The following is a 23,782-nucleotide window of genomic DNA, read 5'->3' as shown; positions in this document are numbered from 1 at the left end:
CTAACTTTGGCTAGCTAATTGGACCATAAGCTTTCCTAACCCTAACCCTGTTAGCTTAAAAGTGAGCACAATTGCTGCTTTTGTTTGGACCACAGACTCGTTGTTTATATTTCAGTATAATGACAGCTGATCCAAAGTGTGTTTTGTACTTGTTCTGTGAAAGCAGAAAAACAACAAAGCTCAACAAATCAGTTCAAGTGAACAGAATATTACAGATTTCTTTATCTTTGTTTATGATGACAAACTGTTCTGAATAATAGACTGAGACCGGAGTGAATACATGGTTCAATAAAGTGAGAGTGGAGACACTCTGATCAGAGGTCAAAGGTCAGGCTGCTCTTCTGTCAGATTAAATATTAAAAATAAATTCAAGTCAACAAAACACTTTTTTCATAACTTTTGTTTTCCATAAATTTATTGAAGCTCTGTTCGTCCTCTTCTTCATCTTCTTCATCGGAGCATGAGCTCTCCCTGCTGTTCGTCTCCATCATCCAGTAAAGTCAGACTCCCTCAGGAGGAAACAGGCAGGTGGTGTTTCAGAGATTCAGATAAAGTTGGAGCAACATTTTAATAAACATCAAAGATTGGGCAGCCTGAAGCTCAAACATCTTTAAACAAAACAAGTCGACATTTAATCCGATAACTTACACTGTTTTTATTTTATCTCACACAAACACGATGTCATCTTCTGGTTTCTGGATCTACATCTGAATCACTTCCTTCTCCTGACTCTCCTCCTCAGTCAGACTTTTTGTTGGTCAGTTTTTTGTGTCGCTGCAGAGATGGAGCTAACAGTGCGACATCGTCGTCGTCGTCTTCGTTGTACATGATGGGTCGTTTCTTCAGGCAGAGGTAGCAGAAGACGGCTGCGAGGGCAAATGGGAAGCCGACCAGGAAGCAACCGAGCAGAGGAGCTTGTCTTAACACCGGCTGGATGGACAGACAGAGGACAGGGGTTAGAGGTCAGAGAGACAGGAAACAGAAAACAGAACTGAGGATGGCAACACTTACCAGCAGTAAGGTTTTGGCGTCATAAATGAAGCGTCTGATTCGCTGATCGATGCCATTTCCTCCCTGACACTGAGAAGAAACAAGTCACACCTCCAGCTTTCGACATATCAAACACAGCAGAAAGTTTCCAAACGAGTCCAGACTCACCTGGACGCTGCCGTCCAGAACCCCGTCCAGGAAGTCCAGCAGGTGGCGCTCTGTCTCCACAGTGACCGGCGCAAGGAAGTAGCCATCGTTGGAAAGATTAACCGCAATGAAGGAGGGAACGATGACATCACTGACAAACACAGTACGCTGAATCAACACCTGGATCAAGGTGAGCCCACCTGTTTTATCGAGTCATTCATATCGAGTCATTCATATCGAGTCATTCAAATCGAGTCATTCATATCGAGTCATTCAAATCGAGTCATTCATATGTCTCTTTTCTATTCTTGTGACCACTCAAAGCTGCATTCACACTTCATGTCAAATTCACCCATTCACACACACAACTAGAGATGTTAGTGACTAGAGATGTTAGTAACTAGAGATGTTAGTAACTAGAGATGTTAGTGACTAGAGATGTTAGTAACTAGAGATGTTAGTAACTAGACATGTTAGTAACTAGACATGTTAGTGAAACACAAACTTACTCCATCACCAGTCCACTGATGTAATCAGTGTCCTCCATGAAGCCAAAGTAGAAACTCCTGAAAAAAGGCAATCAGTCAGTCAGACAGGCAGGCAAACAGACAGTAAGACACGAGCACACAGAGAGACAGGCAGACACACAGACAGTCGGACAATCAGTCAGACAGACAGAGAAACAGATGTTATGCCGACAGTCAGACAGACAGTTGGACAAAAGGCAGACAGACAGGCAGTCTCTGACCTTCTGTAGGTCTCTCTGTGATCTTCAGCCACTTTCTCCACAAGACTTTTAAACCTGAACAGGTAACAGGAAACGCATCACAGATGATGTCACAGTGTTTGTTTACCTGTTCACTGATGGAGGTTGGACACAGCCTTACCTCTGACTTTTCTCACACAGCCTCTTCTCCACCAGCGCCAACACCACGAGTTTACCTGCAGGAAAGAGACAGAGTCACTACACACCAACCAATTCCCAGCTCCCACAGCTGAAGTTCCTCTGACGTCCACTTGATGCTGCTGTTACACAAGAGAACCATGAATCTAAATCAAACTCAAACTGTGTTTGTGATGAGTGAGAGTGTTTAAACAAGGTTCTAATGTTTACATCTGACAACCAATGAGGAAAGATATGACAATCACATCGTCACAAACACCTTCAGTCTAAATAATATTTACTTTCTGGGGGGGCTTTTCACAATAAGACTTCAGTGAGTGGGAATAAATGTATTGTTAAAGTACAAGGTGTCTCTACCCGTTCAAGGTGAGGATGTGACATCAGACTGAGGTGCGTTGATGTTACCTGTCTCTCCCATGGCATACAGAGTGTAGCTGTCGATCATGAAGTAGTTTGGGAAACGTTCTCTGTTGATCCACGACTTAAGATCACCGTCTAGTTCCTCTGAAAGACAAAAAAAGTAATTAAGAACCAGAACTGGGAGTTAACCTGAACATCTGCACTCCACCTGAGGAGGAAAGGTTAATTCAAATTTTATTCACACATAATAAAAGTGATTTCTTTCAATCTTTGTCTTTCAACATTATGATTTAGTGATCATTGAACTCCTTTGTGTTTTATACCTGCATGATGAACAGCTGTCATTTCAAACACACTGAACACCTGCTTCAGACTCAGAAATCTACGATGGAGCTCCGTGTGTTTACTCTGTGTCTAAACATTGTCTGAAGTTTCAAAGTGAACTTTCAGCTTCTTTCATAGTTTTCTAACTTGTGTTTATACTGCTTTCATTTCTTCGCCTGAAGCTGACTGTGGCCTGCTCTGAGCTCTCTCTTAAGGTGACACTTAAAATACTTTCACTGTTTACAGACACACTGACTCTGAAAGGTGTTAATCTTGAAACTACTTGTTGTACCTGAACTCCTTTAAAGTTCACACGGATACTGCTACAGCCGCTTTAACTGCTTCAACATCTCTTGTGCAAACATCTTTTCACTTCCTGTTTCCTCCTTTAAAGCTTTGACAGTTTTTTCAGTGTCTTCAGAAAGAAAGTTGTCAGGGTAACTGTTACAGCTCCAAACACACATTGATCATCAGTGTGTAAATTCATTTTCCTGTCTCACCGTTGAAGGTGAAGGAGGTTCCATCTTTAAAAATCAGCACAGCCGGCAGCGAGGGCAGCGAGACTGCCTGAAACAAACACTGAGATTACCCACAGACACCAAACGCACCACGAAGCAGGTCAGCAGCCAGGTTGGCTACATCCACTCTACTCCATATAGCTCTGTATCCTACTGTGTCCTGCTCTATCCTGTGTATCCTGCTATACCTGCTGTATCCTGCTGTATCCTTTGTATCCTGCTGTATCTTGTGAAATCCTGTGTATCCTGTGTGTCCTACTGCATCCTGTATATCATGTGTATGCTGCTGTATCTTGTGTATCCTGTGTATCCTGCTGTATCTTGTGTATCCTGTGTATCCTGCTGTATCCTGTGTATCCTGTGTGTCCTACTGCATCCTGTATATCATGTGTATCCTGCTGTATCTTGTGTATCCTGTGTATCCTGCTGTATCCTGCTGTATCTTGTGTATCCTGTGTATCCTGTGTATCCTACTGCATCCTGTATATCATGTGTATCCTGCTGTATCTTGTGTATCCTGTGTATCCTGCTGTAACCTGTGTATCCTGCTGTATCCTGCTGTATCCTGTGTCTCCTGTGTGTTCTGTGTATCCTGTGTATCCTGTGTGTCCTACTGCATCCTGTATATCATGTGTATCCTGCTGTATCTTGTGTATCCTGTGTATCCTGTGTATCCTGTATATCATGTGTATCCTGCTGTAACCTGTGTATCCTGCTGTATCCTGCTGTAACCTGTGTATCCTGCTGTATCCTGTGTCTCCTGTGTGTTCTGTGTATCCTGTGTATCCTGTGTGTCCTACTACATCCTGTATATCATGTGTATCCTGCTGTATCTTGTGTATCCTGTGTATCCTGTGTGTCCTACTGCATCCTGTATATCATGTGTATCCTGCTGTATCTTGTGTATCCTGTGTATCCTGTGTATCCTGTATATCATGTGTATCCTTTGTATCCTGCTGTATCCTGCTGTATCCTGTGTATCCTGTGTGTCCTACTGCATTCTGTATATCACGTGTATCCTGCTGTATCTTGTGTATCCTGCTGTATTCTGCTGTATCTTGTGTATCCTGCTGTATCCTGTGTATCCTGTGTATCCTGCTGTATCCTGTGTATCCTGTGTGTCCTACTGCATCCTGTTTATCATGTGTATCCTGCTGTATCTTGTGTATCCTACTGCATCCTGTATATCATGTGTATCCTTTGTATCCTGCTGTATCCTGTGTATCCTGTGTATCCTGTGTGTCCTACTGCATTCTGTATATCACGTGTATCCTGCTGTATCTTGTGTATCCTGCTGTATCCTGTGTATGCTGCTGTATCCTGTGTATCCAACTATATCCAACTAATCCTGCTGTATCCTGCTGTATCTTGTGTATCCTGCTGTATCCTACTGTATCCTGTGTATCCTGCTGTATCCTGCTGTAACCTGTGTATCCTGTGTATCCTGCTGTATCATGTGTATCCTGCTGTATCCTACTGTATCCAACTGTGTCCTGCTGTATCCTGCTGTAACCTGTGTATCCTACTGTATCCAACTGTGTCCTGCTGTATCCTGCTGTATCCTACTGTATCCTGCTGTATCCTGTGTATCCTGCTGTATCCAACTGTATCCTGCTGTATCCAGCTGTGTCCTGCTGTATCCAACTGTATCCTGCTGTATCCAGCTGTGTCCTGCTGTATCCAACTGTATCCTGCTATATCCAACTGTGTCCTGCTGTATCCTTTGTATCCTGCTGTATCCAACTGTATCCTGCTGTATCATGTGTATCATGTGTATCCTGCTGTATCTTGTGTATCCTGCTGTATCCTGTGTGTCCTACTGCATCCTGTATATCATGTGTATCCTGCTGTATCTTGTGTATCCTGCTGTATCTTGTGTATCCTGTGTATCCTGCTGTAACCTGTGTATGCTGCTGTATCCTGCTGTATCCTGTGTATCCTGTGTATCCTGTGTATCCTGCTGTATCCTGTGTCTCCTGTCTGTCCTGTGTATCCTGTGTATCCTGTGTGTCCTACTGCATCCTGTATATCATGTGTATCCTGCTGTATCTTGTGTATCCTGTGTATCCTACTGCATCCTGTATATCATGTGTATCCTGCTGTATCTTGTGTATCCTGTGTATCCTGCTGTAACCTGTATATCATGTGTATCCTGTGTATCCTGCTGTAACCTGTGTATCCCGTGTATCCTACTGCATTCTGTATATCACGTGTATCCTGCTGTATCTTGTGTATCCTGCTGTATCCTGTGTATCCTGCTGTATCCTGTGTATGCTGCTGTATCCTGTGTATCCAACTATATCCAGCTGTATCCTGTGTATCCTGCTGTATCTTGTGTATCCTGCTGTATCCGACTGTATCCTGTGTATCCTGCTGTATCCTGCTGTATCCTGTGTATCCTGTGTGTGCTACTGCATCCTGCTGTAACCTGTGTATCCTGCTGTATCCAACTGTATCCTGCTGTATCCAACTGTGTCCTGCTGTATCCTGTGTATCCTGCTGTATCAAACTGTGTCCTGCTGTAACCTGTGTATCCTGCTGTATCCAACTGTATCCTGCTGTATCCAACTGTGTCCTGCTGTATCCTGTGTATCCTGCTGTATCAAACTGTGTCCTGCTGTAACCTGTGTATCCTGCTGTATCCTACTGTATCCTGCTGTAACTTGTGTATCCTGTGTGTGCTACTGCATCCTGCTGTATCATGTGTATCCTGCTGTATCTTGTGTATCCTGCTGTATCCTACTGTATCCAACTGTATCCTACTGTATCCTGCTGTATCCTGCTGTATCCTGTGTATCCTGTGTGTGCTACTGCATCCTGCTGTAACCTGTGTATCCTGCTGTATCCAACTGTATCCTGCTGTATCCTGTGTATCCTGCTGTATCAAACTGTGTCCTGCTGTAACCTGTGTATCCTGCTGTATCCTACTGTATCCTGCTGTATCTTGTGTATCCTGTGTGTGCTACTGCATCCTGCTGTATCATGTGTATCCTGCTGTATCTTGTGTATCCTGCTGTATCCTACTGTATCCAACTGTATCCTACTGTATCCTGCTGTATCCTGCTGTATCATAATGTATCCTACTGTATCCTACTGTATCCTACTGTTTCCCGCTGTATCCTGTGTATCATGTGTATCTTGACGTATCTTGCATTCACACCTTGGGCAGGATGTCTCTGGATGCAGAGAAGAAGTAGGTGTGAACAATCAGCTCTTCTGCTGCTGATGTGAAGTTTCCCTGAAACACATAAAAAGTCAGCAGTGTGTGTGTGAGTGTGTGTGTGTGTGTGTGTGTGTGTGTGTATGTGTGTGTGTGTGTGTGTGTGTGTGTGTGTGTGTGTGTGTGTGTGTACCTTCAGCGGTGATGTGGCTCCAACATAAACAGTCATGACATCATGGCGGCTCATGGCATGTTGGAAGAGCTTCGGGCTGCTCAGGGATCGAACCAGTGGCCTTAACAACACAGACACACTGATGTGATGCCACAGCATGATGTCACAGTATGTGTGACATAAGTAAATCTTGCATCAAATCATTAATATGCTGGGTATAAACTCTGATTCTGTCGTCTGGTTCCTGTTCAGAGTTTTGAACAGTTTAAAGGATCTAATTTGAGGAGGAGTCCTACTAATATAAGCCCCGCCCTCCTGTGCTGTGATTGGCCACTGCCTTGATTTACTGTCAGCTCTGTCTCTGTTCACACGTAACACAAAACATTTACATGGTTTTAGATGATCAACATGATCGGAGATCAAATTACTTCATAATATTAGATCATATATTAGACAGATGCATGATAACACTAGATGTTAATATAAGCTATTGTTTAATGTTGGATAAAAAGATAGATAAGAAAAGATAATAACATGAGATATTATTCATTATTAGTAATAAAAGATGACAATATCAGATAATAACGAAATAAAATTATGACATTAGACGACAGTGACGCTCACTCACCCTCCGACTCGATTAGCAAAGTCCAAGATTCCATCTTTGGTTCTCGGTCCCGAATAATTATATTTCACATCTTTCTTTATCCTGAAAACACAAAACTAATTTAGTACAGTGTAGTATAGCAGAGTATACAGTGTAGTATACAGTGTAGTATAGTGGAGTATACAGTGTAGTATAGCAGAGTATACAGTGGAGTATAGTGGAGTATACAGTGTAGTGTATGATAGTAGAGTATACAGTGTAGTATAGCAGAGTATACAGTGTAGTATAGTGTAGTATACAGTGTAGTATAGCAGAGTATACACTGTAGTATAGTGGAGTATACAGTGTAATATAGTAGAGTATACAGTGTAGTATAGCACAGTATACAGTGTAGTATACAGTGTAGTATAGTGGAGTATACAGTGTAGTATAGCACAGTATACAGTGTAGTATACAGTGTAGTATAGCAGAGTATACAGTGTAGTATAGTGGAGTATACAGTGTAGTATAGCAGAGTATACAGTGTAGTGTATGATAGTAGAGTATACAGTGTAGTATAGCAGAGTATACAGTGTAGTATACAGTGTAGTATAGTGGAGCATACAGTGTAGTATAGTATAGTATACAGTGTAGTATACAGTGTAGTATAGTAGAGTATACAGTGTAGTATAGCAGAGTATACAGTGTAGTATAGTATAGTATACAGTGTAGTATAGCAGAGTATACTGTGTAGTATACAGTGTAGTATAGTAGAGTATACAGTGTAGTATAGCAGAGTATACAGTGTAGTATACAGTGTAGTATAGCAGAGTGTACAGTGTAGTATAGTAGAGTATACAGTGTAGTATAGCAGAGTATACAGTGTAGTATAGCAGAGTATACAGTGTAGTATAGTAGAGTATGCAGTGTAGTATAGCAGAGTATACAGTGTAGTATACAGTGTAGTATAGCAGAGTGTACAGTGTAGTATAGTAGAGTATACAGTGTAGTATAGCAGAGTATACAGTGTAGTATACAGTGTAGTATAGTAGAGTATACAGTGTAGTATAGCAGAGTATACAGTGTAGTATACAGTGTAGTATAGTAGCGTATACAGTGTAGTATACAGTGTAGTATAGCAGAGTATACAGTGTAGTATAGCAGAGTTTGTACAACAGGTGAGATTAAAAACTGTGCAATTGTGCAGGATATTAGTGAGTGCAAAAGTTAGAGTTAAAAATAAAAATAGTGCAGTGTACAGACAATTTAAAAGTCTGGTGTGCGTTAATGCAACGCATAGAGTCCCCTGAAAACTGCTGCTGTATTTTTATCAGAGTACAGAAGCTAAGCGTCTGTACTCTATACAGAGTATGCAGTGTAGTAGTATTATGTAGTATGGTGTAATTGTGTAGTAACACAGTGTAATGTCACACACAGAGGGATCATCACTTCATCAAAGGCCAACAGAGAACAGAGTTTGTTTGTGTGTGTGTGTGTGTGTGTGTGTGTGTGTGTGTGTGTGTGTGTGTTAGTGTGTGTGTGTGTGTGTGGACTCACATAAGGATAGCTGGATAACCTCTGACCCTGAACTCTTTGGCCAAACCTGAAAAAACACATCAGCACTGACCTTTGACCTTTGCAGTTGGTCCGGGTTTGTAACATGCAGGTTTCAGCCATATTAACATTTAATATAATAATTATTAAAAATAATTATCATGGTTGTTACAGTGCTGCTTTGCTGTATGATCTTTTATTTTGATATTTGATAGTTTTAATCTGAAGATTTTATTTTGAAAGGGTCACTGACCGGTGCTGGCAGTGGCGTCTGATTTGCCGACGTTGACGGGAGAGCCGAGACTCTTCAGTTCTGACCCGATCTGATGCCAAACTGGATCTAGCTGTTTACAGAACGTACACCAGGGGGCATAAAACTGATCACACACACACACACACACACACACACACACACACACACACACACACATACAATGATGATAATAAGAAAAACAATTCATTCAATGCAGATCTAACTACACTGCACCTCCAGGTCAGTGCAAAACTAAAGATTGCTGCAGAGTCCACCTGAGTCTACCTGACTCTACTTGAGTCACCTGAGTCCACCTGAGTCTACCTGACTCTACTTGAGTCACCTGAGTCCACCTGAGTTCATCGAGTCTACCTGAGTCCACCTGAGTCTACTTAAGTCCACCTGAATTCTCCTGAGTCTACCTGAGTTCACCTGAGTTCACCTGAGTCTACCTGAGTCTACCTGAGTCCACCTGAGTCTACTTAAGTCCACCTGAATTCTCCTGAGTCTACCTGAGTTCACCTGAGTTCACCTGAGTCTACCTGAGTCTACCTGAGTCCACCTGAGTCCACCTGAGAGAGACTGTGGAGGCTCAGACTGGGAAATGATGTCACAGAGGCGTCATCACCTGTCTCTTCAGCACTCTGGCAGACTGAGGACGCCAGCTGTCTGTCCTTACATCAACCTGTCAATGCCATTAACACAGCTGTCTGCACTGACTCACCTGGAACCACCTGGCTCATAGGTGAGGATGTTGCTCCTGGACTGAAGACAATCATTCAAACTGTTTCGACTGGGTGTTAGTCCGCACACGTGCAGCTGGATCAGCTGGGGAACCATTGATCATCGCCCCCCTTCTCTCCACCCACAGTGCTCTCACATTCATTACGTCTGCCTACAGGGACGAGGTCCACACACTGACTGAACGGTGCTCTGCCAATAAACTGGTACTCTTCACCTCCAAAACAAAAGACCTGATCATTAACTTCAGGAAACAGAAAGGAACCTGCTCCTCACCAGAGGAGACACAGTGGAGAGAGTCACCGGCACAGGACCTCTCATGTTCTGTGAACACAACCTCTGTTGTGAAGAAGGCACAGCAGCTACTTCTCAAGAACTCTACGTAGAGCGAAGCTGCCTCAGCGCCCCCTGGTGTCCTGTTCCGTTCAAAGTGTCCTGCCCTGAGGCTGACAGGAAGCACTTAAGAGAACAAAGCTACGCTCTCCAAGTCAGACACAGATCCTGAGGTCTATGCCACAAACAGAACCAGAGACTCTCCTCACCCAGGACCTCTGGGGGGGGGGGGGGGGGGGGGCGCTATAGGTCCATTAAGACTCCTTCAAAACTTTGACCCTTGTGCCATCAAGGAACCGAATTCTGACACTGGGCAGAAAGCAATTTATTGTGACTGAGTGCAACTGACTGTTTATGTATGAATGTTGTTTTCATCTCGTGTTTCCTGTTTTGTTTTAATTTCAACCACTGAGAGGAGATCAAACCTCTGCTTACATCATTAGAGGGGGAGGAGCCAGCATTTAAAGATACAGAGCACACTGACCTTCATCCTGTGGACCCTCCTTACTGCAATCATTCAGTCAAACTAATCAATAACTGATCACTGACCAGATCGAGTGTTGGTGTCAGATAAAATGAACAGGGACGTACTTTGATGAGCCAGATGTCGTCTGCTGCTCTTGTCTGCATGAAGCTGTGAACACATGAACACATGAAGAGACAGGATGTTGTTTCCTGTTTGACCTGCACTTTGACACGTTTCATTCATTCAGAAAATCTCAGTTTTAAACTTTTTCGCCCAAACAAATTAAAAACTCACGAATCATCGAGCTCCTCCACGAAGGCCGACACCGACAGCGCCAGGAGCACTGAAACCAACAAACACATAAATGACAAGTAAACAATAAACAAGCACAGGGACGGTCTGACAGCTGACTGCACCTTCCTCTGGTCGACTTGTCGGATGGTTCCGGAGCTTTCAACCACCTCACCTGGTCTCCATCAGCAGAGGGATGACAGGTGTGGCTGCTGATGGAGACCAGGTGACGTAGTCTCCTGAGCGCCCAACAGCACACTTGAGGCCTTCCTCATTTCTCTATTTTGTGCCTCCTCGTCTCCTTGCTCCTCGGTCCTCCTGCCTGTGACCCGGAAATCGATCTCAGCACGCCATCTTGAAGGATGTCTCAATTCATAAAATGCATCTCGAGGAGAGAGGATCAAGGAGACTTGCCGGAGGAGCTATGAGCGAGGATACACCGGTGTATCCTTTGCGGAAGTCTTTTTGGCACCGTGACGTAAAAAGAGGCGTGAAACACAGCTGGAATATACAAACCACGGCGGGAGCCTTTTGCTGCATATCTCTGCTCCTGGGACACCTGTTCCGTCTGAGCAGGTATTGTCCGCGCCGTGTCTCACATTTAACAGAGTGCACGCCAGACTAACCCACAGCATGTCCACATGCTGCTATCTCTTCATCACAACCAGAAGACAAACTGTCTCCTACAAAATAAGGACAGGTGTAGGCGTGGACTTTTGATTTTAAGCTTCCACGGCCTGATGTTCAGGTATCGACTGTTTTTGAGCAGAAATAAAACATAACATTTTCGTGCGAGGCGCAGCAGGTAACTCATTCATTATTTAAATCTGCAGACACGCCGTCAGGTCCGGACAGGATCTCGTGTTTATTAAAGTTCTGTGTGCTGACCATCAAAGAAAGGCCGGCTGTAAATGTTATTGTTGCTGCTGGATCACAAGGCTGTGTGCTCACGTGTGTGCGTAAAACGAACACTGGACAGGTAATATCTGTGGGCATGATTGTTGGTGCCACGTAGTTATGTTTGAGGATTATAATAAATGTTCCTCTTATTTGTGTGAGTGTGTGTGTATTAAATTAAAAAATAAACATGTATGACAGCCGTACATTCGCGTGACATTATGCCACGTTGTGAAGTGAATTAAAGGTAACTTGTCATAAACACTGTTCTGCTGACAGAGATCATAAAACCAGCTTTTAAGTGACGGCTCTGAAGCAGGGACGTCTCATGTTGTTAAATGTCTGTTGCCTCGACTCCTCTCTCCTCGTGTCTCTTCCTCGCCTCCTCCCCTTGCATCTCCGGTGGGAGGGACTAAGACGCGAGGAGAGGAATCGAGGAAAGCACTCGAGGAGGTACAAATTGAGAAATGAGAAGAGCCTTTGGGTTTCAACAACTGACCCAAACAAAGATGGCTGCTGTCTTTGATTGGCCGACAGAGGTCTCACTCTGATCATTTTCATAAACGTGAAAAATGAGAGCTGTGATTGGTTAATTGATCTGTGATCGGTGAGCGATTAACTCATCGGGTTAGATCTAATGAGGGACAGGAAGATTCTGACTATTCTTTCAGAATAAAGCTCACATTAAATACTTATTCCAGCAGGAGCACACTCTTCACTTCACGTGTTTCAGACTAGATAATCCAGAAACATCTTCAGATCAAAGTTTGACTTTATTTCGGATAAAATTCTCAGATATCTGACGTGATCAATGAACTGACGGGTTTCAGGTGTGTGCTATCACCCTTCAGCCTGAGTCTGAACTCTTTAACCCTCTTTAGTTCTTGTTTCTGTAAAGCTGCTGCAGCCTACCTGCTGTGCTGGTTCAGAATGAGTAAAAAACTGAATGAGGTTTGGTTCGGGACGTACCTGAGAGCAGGGCCGAGTTCCTCGTGGGCAACATGTTGACTGATGGAGGATGTACTGCAGCAGATTAACAGCACACAGCTAATCTGCTAACCGCTAACAGCCTGAACACTGCACTAATCTGACAGATTAACAGAGTTCATTCAATTCTGTGAAGCTTTATTGACACCAACAACAACACAGACACAAAGGTGCTGGACAGAGCTGTTAAGAGGAACAGGAGGCAGGCAGATCTAGTGACTGAAACAGGAAGTGATCCTTACAAACATGAACATGAGCTCAGAAGTTGAGACGATTCAGAATCAATCGGGACAGTTTGCGCCTGCACAAGCGTTGATATGACCACTGTAAGCAAAACAGGGATGTCATCAGTGCTAAAGGTAAGCTCTGCCCCTCCGCCTCGACATTCAGTCCAAACCTCCAATTTCATGTTTATTTGTTTAGGGACGAGTATGAAGCAAGTAAACTGATGCCACACACTACAGCATTTATAGCCTTGGCTAATTTGCAAAGCCCGTCCCTAGATGGGCCTTTAAAATACATTAAATCAACAACCAATACACAAGAGACAATACAAAACAGACTCAACAGCAATCAGACAGATAAAACAATACAGGATACAAAATACAATAAAACATGTAAAACAGGGAGCACAAAATCATACATGATTACAAGACTGAGACCTCTTCAAAAACTCTTTAAGTTTTAAGTTTAAAATGCTCCAAGTCCAGGTCCAGTTCAGGTCCGATCTGAAGACTTCCTCCTATGGGGGAGGGGGAGACACATGTCTGCAGCAGGTGTCACAGTGGAAGCAGTGGTCCTGCAGCGTCCCCATCAGGTAAATCTGAGTCAGTGTGTCCGGCCTGCTGGCTGAAGAGGGCCTTTGGTAGTGGTGTCAGCCGTGACCTCTGTGGACACCTGTCGGGTAAAGTTCATCGACCCAATGCTGGATCTACCAGCTTCGCTCTCCGTCCAGCAGGACTCGCTGTCAGATGCAGACAATATCATGAAGCAGGTTGCTAGGCAACCACAGTGTCTCACTACAATAGAACACGTATATGACCTGAGCGTTTCCCAGCATGCCCGTCACCCCCACCAACAGGATCACAGAGCTGATGATGTAGTGGGCATGGTCAGGAACATCCAGGGTGGCAGACAGGTGAGGCAGGTGGGTATGGTGGGTTGGGGGGTGGAGCTCAAGAGTTCAGCGGTGATGATGTCGATCAGTCAGGGAGGAGGTGCAGTTTCGTCCCACCGAGCAGAAAGAGGACCTACTGGTCAGAGAATGAAGACTCATGGTTCCTCCGGACTACGACTGTTAGCTGCACGTTAGCTGACTGTTAGCTACACTTTAGCTAGAGATTAGCTGACTATTAGCTAGAGGTTAGCTGACTGCTAGCCAGAGGTTAGCTGACTGTTCGCTAGAGGCTAGCTAGAGGTTTGCTGACTGTTAGATGCACGTTAGCTGACTGTTAGCTGACTGTTAGCTGCACGTTGGCTGACTGTTAGCTAGAGATTAGCTGACTATTAGCTAGAGGTTAGCTGACTGTTAGCTAGAGGTTAATTGAGTGTTAGCTAGAGATTAGCTGACTATTAGCTGACTGTTAGCTAGAGGTTAGCTGACTGTTAGCTGACTGCTGGTGAGATGTCAGCTGGTTGTTGGCGCTTCTGGCAGGCGTCTCTGTGCGTCTGTCTGTGAATCGTCTCTTTCTATCGCTCTGATTGATGGATGACGGAGGATTATTGAGGCGAGCTCAGACTGATCCATTAACTATCTGCACTGGACCTGATTGTTGCACTTTCATGTAGATCATGTGAAACACTGAGGTTAATGAGCGTTTAACTCAGAGCTACAGGTCAGTGGAAACAGGTCACAGTTTGTGCAATAAATAAACAGTTAAACTTCTGACTTCACTCTGCCAACAGCGTTCTCATTAGAGTAAAATAAATAAATAATTAAACTTTGTTACGACGTAAAACAAAGTAAAGTTGTTTCCACTACAAGAATACCCAACAGACCTGCAACAACAAAAACATTTAAAATAAAAACCCAACCTCAGTTAGAGCTTAGACCAGGACTTAAAACAACAGATTTACAATGGGAGTTCTGCATTGATTCTTTTCATCAGAAAATTCTGTAATAAACATCATGAAACATAAGATGAAACAGACTTGTTTCTCTCTCTTTAGACGTGTGTTGTCCATCAGTCTGCTTCTGCTCGAGGTTTCTGCCTGTGAAAGGAAGTGTTTCTCATGCTGGATTCATGCTGGTCTCTGTAAATAACACAGAGTACGCTCAACACCTGCTCTGTTTGTAAAATGACCTCAGATACATTTGTTATGGTTTGGAGATATATAAATAGGCTAGGCTAACAGTTCCCCCCTGCTTCCACTCTTTATGCTAAGCTAGGCTAGGTGTCTCTGCTGTCTGTGTGCTCATTCAGTCAAAGATGTCCGTCTCCTGCGTCCAGGTGTGCAGCATGTGGAAGGGGCGGGTCCGGGAGGCGGGGCACGTCTGAAACTCTGCATGTTCAGTCTGCCCATCATCCCTGTAAAACCACGAAGAAGATAAGGAGAGACAGACGGGTGACAGAGCTGCAGACAGACGGCTGGACCGACGCTTGCTCTGAGAGAGACAGACAGAGAGAGAGATGGACAGGAGGGCAGGCAGGCAGACAGACAAAGACAGAACGACAGACAGACAGACACATGCAGACAGACAGACAGACACACACAGACAGACAGACGGACAGACAGACACACACATGCAGACAGACAGACAGACACATGTAGACAGACTGACACAGACAGACAGACAGAGACAGAGACAGAGACAGAGACAGAGACAGACAGACATATGTAGACAGACAGACACATGTAGACAGACAGACAGACAGATAATATTAAAGAGTGAAACCTTTAAATTGGTTGAAAATCGTCAGATCATCAAATTTCTACATTTCAGATTTTCTTTGTTTCCTTTTAAAAACGGTTTAAACAGATAAACTTTATATTTATCATTTCCTTCTGCTTCAACGTGACAGAACTGATGAGTCGTCATTACTCGTCATTAAACATGTCAGTTGACAGAGAAACATCATCCTCATGTTAAATCCAGCAGGGTCAACAGGAAGTAGTTTATCTTTCGAACACATTTAACAGCTGACCGAAGCAGCAACAAGAAACACCAGGACAAAACCTCCACAGGAACATCTTCAGCACTTTTACATTTAAAACAGCAGCAGGTTCAATAGAGGTGAAATCTGAGCCTAACCCTCACCACATTTGGTTTTTTAGACTCCACGAAATCCACAGATTGACAGCTTACCGTCTGCCTTTGGAGTCATCTGATTGGGGGATGTGGTGTGTGAGCGGAGTCAGGTCAAACAGGATGGTCTCTGTGTTGGCCAGACAGAAACCGTTTGACCTCAAGATCTCTGAAACGAACAGATAAACAACAGTGAGACCAGGAACCATGTCCAACCAGGACAGCATCCCAACTATTAACTGTTTATAACTCGTGACTAACTTAATCAGGAATCACCAAATCTGTTGCTAGGAAACACTGCTGTCCAATCAGGATCAATCGGCTGTAAACAGAGAGACAGAGACTGGTGCATTCACTTGGGTCCAGAACTGCTCTGTTTGTAAAGTGTCTTGAGATAACTTTAGTTATGATTTGGCGCTGTACAAATAACATTTGATTGATTGGACAGGAAGTCCCTGTAGCATCACAAGCTAGCATAACAGATGAATCTTTTTTTATTTCAGTCTGCATACATGAAGAAATCTGTGTGTTACATAGTAGTGTTTATACAGTTTATAATGACAGGGAAATATCTCATTATGCAAAGCTAACTGGCTATGTCAAATGTTCATGATCAGCATAACATTTGGTAATCTGAGGTCTTTTATTTTAGATAAAGGTAAGTTCTCCCAGACAGACATCTTAATTAAACATAATTTATAAAACTGCACTCAGTACATGCTGATGTTAGCATGAGGCTACGTTTAGCTAATTTTAAGGTGTAATTATCTCAAGTTACAGGATTCTGTAATTTGTGGTCTAACAGACCACTGCCAAATATCACAGGAGTCTAATCCTCCTTAGACGCATATTTGGATGCTCATCAGTGTGTGAGGCACCACAGAAGAAGAAGATATCCAAGAAAACCACAAAAGAAGAAAAGGAAAAGATCAGGTGTGCAGGATGCTCGTCAGTGTGGGGGCTCAAACTGTACAGACCTGACTGAACCACCGGACTCTGGAAAACATCCAGATCCTGGTCCCAACGCCTGATGGACTGGTCTTCTTCCTGGTCCCCCCACCTGATGGACTGGTCCTCTTTTTGGTCCCCCCGCCTGATGGACTGGTCCTCTTTTTGGTCCCTCCGCCTGATGGACTGGTCCTCTTTTTGGTCCCCCCGCCTGATGGACTGGTTCTCTTCCTGGTCCCCCCGCCTGATGGATTGGACTTCTTCCTGGTCCCCCCGCCTGATGGACTGGACTTTTCCCTGGTCCCCCCACCTGATGGATTGGACTTCTTCCTGGTCCCCCCGCCTGATGGATTGGACTTCTTCCTGGTCCCCCCGCCTGATGGATTGGACTTCTTTCTGGTCCCCCCGCCTGATGGACTGGACTTCTGCCTGGTCCTCTTGTGTGACGGTGTGGTTGACTTCCTGTTTTGAGGTGTAATCCTGTTCCTGTCTAAAGATCCGGTCCACAGCTGACGGTTCGAAGAAGGCCAGCACTGCCTCGGACTGAGAGAACTGTGAAGTGACACAGAGGAACTTCTTGAGGACAAACCTTCAACAAAGCAATATTAAAGAGCAACTTGCAGGTTTTGAGACTCCAGTGAATTAATGTGTAGGAAAATGATTTAGAAATCATATTTTCCATGAAATATATGAATGAATACACTACAGCGGCTTCTGGACTCATTTTTTGTACATTTTCTTTTATTTCCGCATCGAAACAGACAACTGGATGTGACATAGCAGAAGGGAGTCCCACCAATTAACATGAATAAATATGGATCTAAATCCCAGTCTTGTCATTGAAGATAAAGAAATTGTTAAAGGTGCTATATGTAACTTTGAGAAAATCCTCATTCCTAGTGACACGAACAGCTGTTGAGGGAACTGCAGCCAACCTTCTTGTACTCGTGGACACTCGCACGCATGAACGAGCATCCGGGGTTTTTTACGGAGGACACACGAAACTGAGCATGCTCAGTCTCGGAATTCACCGGCTCTGTTACTTTTCACTGACGAGACGTGTTCAGCCCTGTGATTGACTGGTGACCAGTCCAGGGTGTACCCCGCCCTTCGCCCAGTGACAGCTGGAATAGGCTCCAGCACCCCGCAACCCTGAACAAGATAAACGGTATGGATAATGGATGGATGGATGGATGGAGACGTGTTCATTGACCCGTATCATGTTGACTGGCATCATGTTGTCCAAAATCAACACGGTTTGTTATAATACCAAAGTTAGTATCATGTTAGGTGGTGAAATTATTAGTCAAGCTAGACTGACAACACAGACATAGACACTCGGATAGTATTTTGGTTGTCATAACGTTAGCGAGCATGCTAAGGTTAGCCAACTAGCTCTAACATAACTACACTGCATAGATCTGGCATTGTGCTTCTTAACCAAACGGCAAATCACTCAATTACCAGCCAGATCAGCCGCGGGAGTCTGCGCGAGTAAGCTGATGTTATCTACTCGACAGTGTTGCCTAACTGGCAAATCGTCTGCGATAGCAGAAAAGCTAATGGTAGCTTGTTGCCACCATGCAGCACTGTTGGATTGAGCTGCATTAAATCATATAGGTGGACCTAATGAAGTGGCCGGTGAGTATACACATATATATAGAACTATATATGTAAACTATACATAGACGATATATGAAATATATTTACAAAATATGAACTATATTCTCTATTAGATGAGATGAGTAGGTCAAGCTTAGTGGAAAAAAAAAGAACGTACAATAGGCCGAAATGTTCACCAAAACACAACTCAACAATAATAAAGAAGGAGGCCTATTACAGAAACCGACTTCTTACCATCCCCTCTATTAACAGATCGAGTTCGAGTTTTTAAATGTGGACCTGAATGCTCGGACATGTCTCCTTTTCTCTCATTGTAACTTGTCAGGAAGAGCGCAGTGGCTGAGCAAGTAAGCGAGAGAGAGCGGCAGAGTGACGGTAAATGTGAGCAGAGAGAAAGGTTGGGGGTGAAGGTGTCTGTAATCTGGCAGTAGGCTTATATTCAACATCGTACCCGGGGCTATATTCAAAATGTCTGAGGCTTAAACCAGCGCCCCCAGAACGTGGCGCCCTATGAGCCTCTAACCCTATGCATTGAGTTGGACCAGGCTCTTACCCCTATTTTGACAGCCAGCAATGAGTGTCAAGGTCTGTTTCTGCTCTCACGTAACTTTACCCTGCTCCAGCTCTTTACTCTTGGCTGGCCCGGTGAGATGGAAAACAGCTGTGATTGGCTGGATTGCCATTCAGTCAATCTGACTTGACCAATAGGTTTTAAATAAAAAGTGTTGGGGGGGGGGGGGGGGGGGGGGGGTGGAATTATGTTTTATCGAAAGTGCGGGTGTCGCATCACCACCAACACCCACGGGTGCAATGCGCCTGTCTGACCATCAAACACTTCAAACATTTTGTCTATCTGTCTGTCTGCACATGGAGACAGACAGACAGATAAACAGACAGATGGTGAATACCTTGTGTGGCAGGTGGATGAGGGTCTTCAGCAGATTGTTGAGCTCCACAGTTTTAACCTGAACATCTGAAATCTGATCTGCAGCTCGAACCCTCAACAGACCTGAAAACACCCACAGCTGTTAACCTCAGTATACTACTGATACTAGCACTGATACTAGTACAGCTACTAGTACTGACACTACTGATACTAGCACTGATACTAGTACTGACACTACTGATACTAGTACTGATACTAGTACAGCTACTAGTACTGACACTACTGATACTAGCACTGATACTAGTACTGACACTACTGATACTAGTACTGATACTAGTACTGATACTAGTACAGCTACTAGTACTGACACTACTGATACTAGCACTGATACTAGCACTGATACTAGTACTGACACTACTGATACTAGTACTGATACTAGTACAGCTACTAGTACTGACACTACTGATACTAGTACTGATACTAGTACAGCTACCAGTACTGACACTACTGATACTAGCACTGATACTAGCACTGATACTAGTACTGACACTACTGATACTAGTACTGATACTAGCACTGATACTACTGATACTAGCACTGATACTAGTACTGACACTACTGATACTAGTACTGACACTACTGATACTAGTACTGATACTAGTACAGCTACTAGTACTGATACTAGTACTGACACTACTGATACTAGTACAGCTACTAGTACTGACACTACTGATACTAGCACTGATACTAGCACTGATACTAGTACTGACACTACTGATACTAGTACTGATACTAGCACTGATACTACTGATACTAGCACTGATACTAGTACTGCTACTAGTACTGACACTACTGCTACTAGTACTGATACTAGCACTGATACTACTGATACTAGTACTGACACTACTTATACTAGTACTGATACTACTGATACTAGTACTGACACTACTGATACTAGCACTGACACTACTGATAATAGTACTGATACTAATACTGATACTACTGATACTAGTACTGACACTACTGATACTAGTACTGATACTAGCACTGATACTACTGATACTAGTACTGACACTACTGATACTAGCACTCATACTAGTACTGACACTACTGATAGTAGCACTCATACTAGTACTGACACTACTTATACTAGTACTGATACTAGCATTGACACTAGCACTGACACTACTGATACTAGCACTGATACTACTGATACTAGCACTCATACTAGTACTGACACTACTGATACTAGCACTGATACTACTGATACTAGTACTGACACTACTGATACTAGCACTCATACTAGTACTGACACTACTGATAGTAGCACTGATACTACTGATACTAGCACTGATACTAGTACTGATACTACTAATACTAGTACTGACACTACTGATACCAGCACTCATACTAGTACTGACACTACTGATAGTAGCACTGATACTAGCACTGATACTACTGATACTAGTACTGACACTACTGATACTAGCTCTCATACTAGTACTGACACTACTGACACTAGCACTGATACTACTGATACTAGCACTGACACTACTGATACTAGCACTCATACTAGTACTGACACTACTGATAGTAGCACTGATACTAGCACTGATACTAGTACTGAGACTACTTATACTAGTACTGATACTAGTACTGAGACTAGCACAGACACTACTGATACGAGTACTGATACTAGCACTGACACTACTGATACTAGCACTCATACTAGTACTGACACTACTGATACTAGTACTGACACTAGCACTGATACTACTGATACTAGTACTGACACTACTGATACTAGCACTGACACTACTGATACTAGCACTCATACTAGTACTGACACTACTGATACTAGTACTGACACTAGCACTGATACTAGCACTGATACTAGTACTGACACTACTGATACTAGTACTGACACTACTTATACTAGTACAGATACTAGTACTGACACTACTGATACTAACACTGACACTACTGATACTAGTACTGATACTAGTACTGACACTACTGATACTAATACTGATACTAATACTGATATTACTGATACTAGTACTGACACTACTGATACTAGTACTGATACTAGCACTGATACTACTGATACTAGTACTGACACTACTTATACTAGTACTGATGCTACTGATAGTAGTACTGACACTACTGATACTAGTACTGATGCTAGCACTGATACTAGTACAGATACTACTGATACTAGTACTGATACTAGCACTGACACTACTGATACTAGTACAGATACTAGTACTGACACTACTGATACTAGCACTGATACCAGCACTGACACTACTGATACTAGTACTGACACTACTGATACTAGTACAGATACTAGCACTGACACTACTGATACTAGCACTGATACTAGCACTGACACTACTGATACTAGTACAGATATTAGCACTGACACTACTGATACTAGCACTGATACTAGCACTGACACCACTGATACTAGTACTGATACTAGCACTGACACTACTGATACTAGTACAGATACTAGCACCGACACTACTGATACTAGCACTGATACTAGCACTGACACTACTGATACTAGTACTGATACTAGCACTGACACTACTGATACTAGCACTGACACTACTGATACTAGTACTGATACTAGCACTGACACTACTGATACTAGTACTGACACTAGCACTGACACTACTGATACTAGTACAGATACTAGCACTGACACTACTGATACTAGTACTGATACTAGCACTGACACTACTGATACTAGTACTGACACTAGCACTGACACTACTGATACTAGTACAGATACTAGCACTGACACTACTGATACTAGTACTGATACTAGCACTGACACTACTGATACTAGTACTGACACTAGCACTGACACTACTGATACTAGTACAGATACTAGCACTGACACTACTGATACTAGTACTGATACTAGCACTGACACTACTGATACTAGCACTGATACTAGCACTGACACTACTGATACTAGTACAGATACTAGTACTGACACTACTGATACTAGTACAGATACTAGTACTGACACTACTGATACTAGCACTGACACTAGTACTGACACTACTGATACTAGTACTGACACTACTGATAGTAGTACTGATACTAGTACTGACACTACTTATACTAGTACTGATACTACTGATACTAGTACAGACACTACTGATAAATTTGATACTAGGAGGACAGACAGAAAGACAGATGTGGACAGACAGGTGTAAATACAGAAGGACAGACAGGTGTACAGACTGTGGTAACTCACCTGTGAGCAGGTTGGAGGACAGTGTCTCCCTGTCATCAAGGAAACCGTCCATCAGCCTCCTTATCATCCGAGCCAGGTCTTCATCAGTCCTGCTGAGCAGCAGGAAGCTGCCGTCTGACAGCCACGCCCTCACCTCCACCTGTCCAGCTGAGAGAAGCTCTGCCCACACCTCCACCACATACACAACTGATGACATCATCACCTGACATCCGGATGACATCACCTGCTGCCGCTGACAGGTCATTACTGCCACCTCTCCTCCTCCTCAGAACAGGCAGTAGCAGAAGAAGCAGAAGAAGCAGCAGAAGAAGCAGCAGAAGAAGAAGCAGAATAAGGAGCAGAAGGAGCAGCAGAAGAAGGAGCAGAAGGAGCAGCAGAAGAAGAAACAGAAGAAGGAGCAGAAGGAGCAGCAGAAGAAGGAGCAGAAGGAGCAGCAGAAGAAGAAGCAGAATAAGGAGCAGAAGGAGCAGCAGAAGAAGAAACAGAAGAAGGAGCAGAAGGAGCAGCAGAAGAAGAAGCAGAAGAAGGAGCAGAAGGAGCAGCAGAAGAAGAAGCAGCAGAAGAAGAAGCAGAAGAAGGAGCAGAAGAAGCAGAAGAAGAAGCAGAAGGAGCAGCAGAAGCAGAAGGAGCAGCAGAAGAAGAAGCAGCAGAAGAAGGAGCAGAATAAGGAGCAGAAGGAGCAGCAGAAGAAGCAGAAGGAGCAGTAGAAGAAGAAGCAGAAGAAGGAGCAGCAGAAGAAGCAACAGAAGAAGAAGCAGAAGAAGGAGCAGAAGGGGCAGCAGAAGAAGGAGCAGAAGAAGGAGCAGCAGAAGAAGCAGCAGAAGAAGCAGCAGAAGAAGGAGCAGCAGAAGAAGCAACAGAAGAAGCAGAAGGAGCAGCAGAAGAAGCAGCAGAAGAAGCAGCAGAAGAAGGAGCAGCAGAAGAAGCAACAGAAGAAGCAGAAGGAGCAGCAGAAGAAGAAGCAGAAGAAGGAGCAGAAGGAGCAGCAGAAGAAGCAGAAGGAGCAGTAGAAGAAGAAGCAGAAGAAGGAGCAGCAGAAGAAGGAGCAGAAGGAGCAGCAGAAGAAGCAGAAGGAGCAGTAGAAGAAGAAGCAGAAGAAGGAGCAGCAGAAGAAGCAGCAG

The 23,782-nt window shown here is 43.7% G+C and overlaps 1 protein-coding gene across 1 annotated transcript; it reads right to left on the bottom strand.

Annotated features, from left to right (window-relative positions):
- Positions 1-738: 738 nt before the first annotated feature.
- On the bottom strand, positions 739-12,699 carry LOC138611631 (protein disulfide-isomerase tmx3a-like). The gene is made up of 16 exons (XM_069684805.1): positions 12,666-12,699; positions 10,803-10,974; positions 10,634-10,676; positions 8,969-9,092; positions 8,719-8,764; positions 7,204-7,284; positions 6,597-6,696; positions 6,404-6,481; positions 3,226-3,292; positions 2,447-2,545; positions 2,025-2,079; positions 1,886-1,939; positions 1,647-1,703; positions 1,159-1,288; positions 1,012-1,080; positions 739-930 (listed from the first exon to the last, which is right to left on the bottom strand). Exons 1-16 carry the CDS (start codon positions 12,697-12,699, stop codon positions 739-741), a joined length of 1,401 nt encoding a protein of 466 aa, XP_069540906.1.
- Positions 12,700-23,782: the final 11,083 nt, after the last annotated feature.

The sequence above is a fragment of the Semicossyphus pulcher genome, unplaced genomic scaffold (genome assembly GCF_022749685.1).
Source record: "Semicossyphus pulcher isolate SPU_LCO1_2020_fin unplaced genomic scaffold, fSemPul1.0.p SCAF_7, whole genome shotgun sequence".
NCBI classification, from domain to species: Eukaryota; Metazoa; Chordata; class Actinopteri; order Labriformes; family Labridae; genus Semicossyphus; species Semicossyphus pulcher.
Note: the sequence above shows the minus strand (reverse complement) of the source record. Positions and strands in the feature narration are given on the sequence as shown.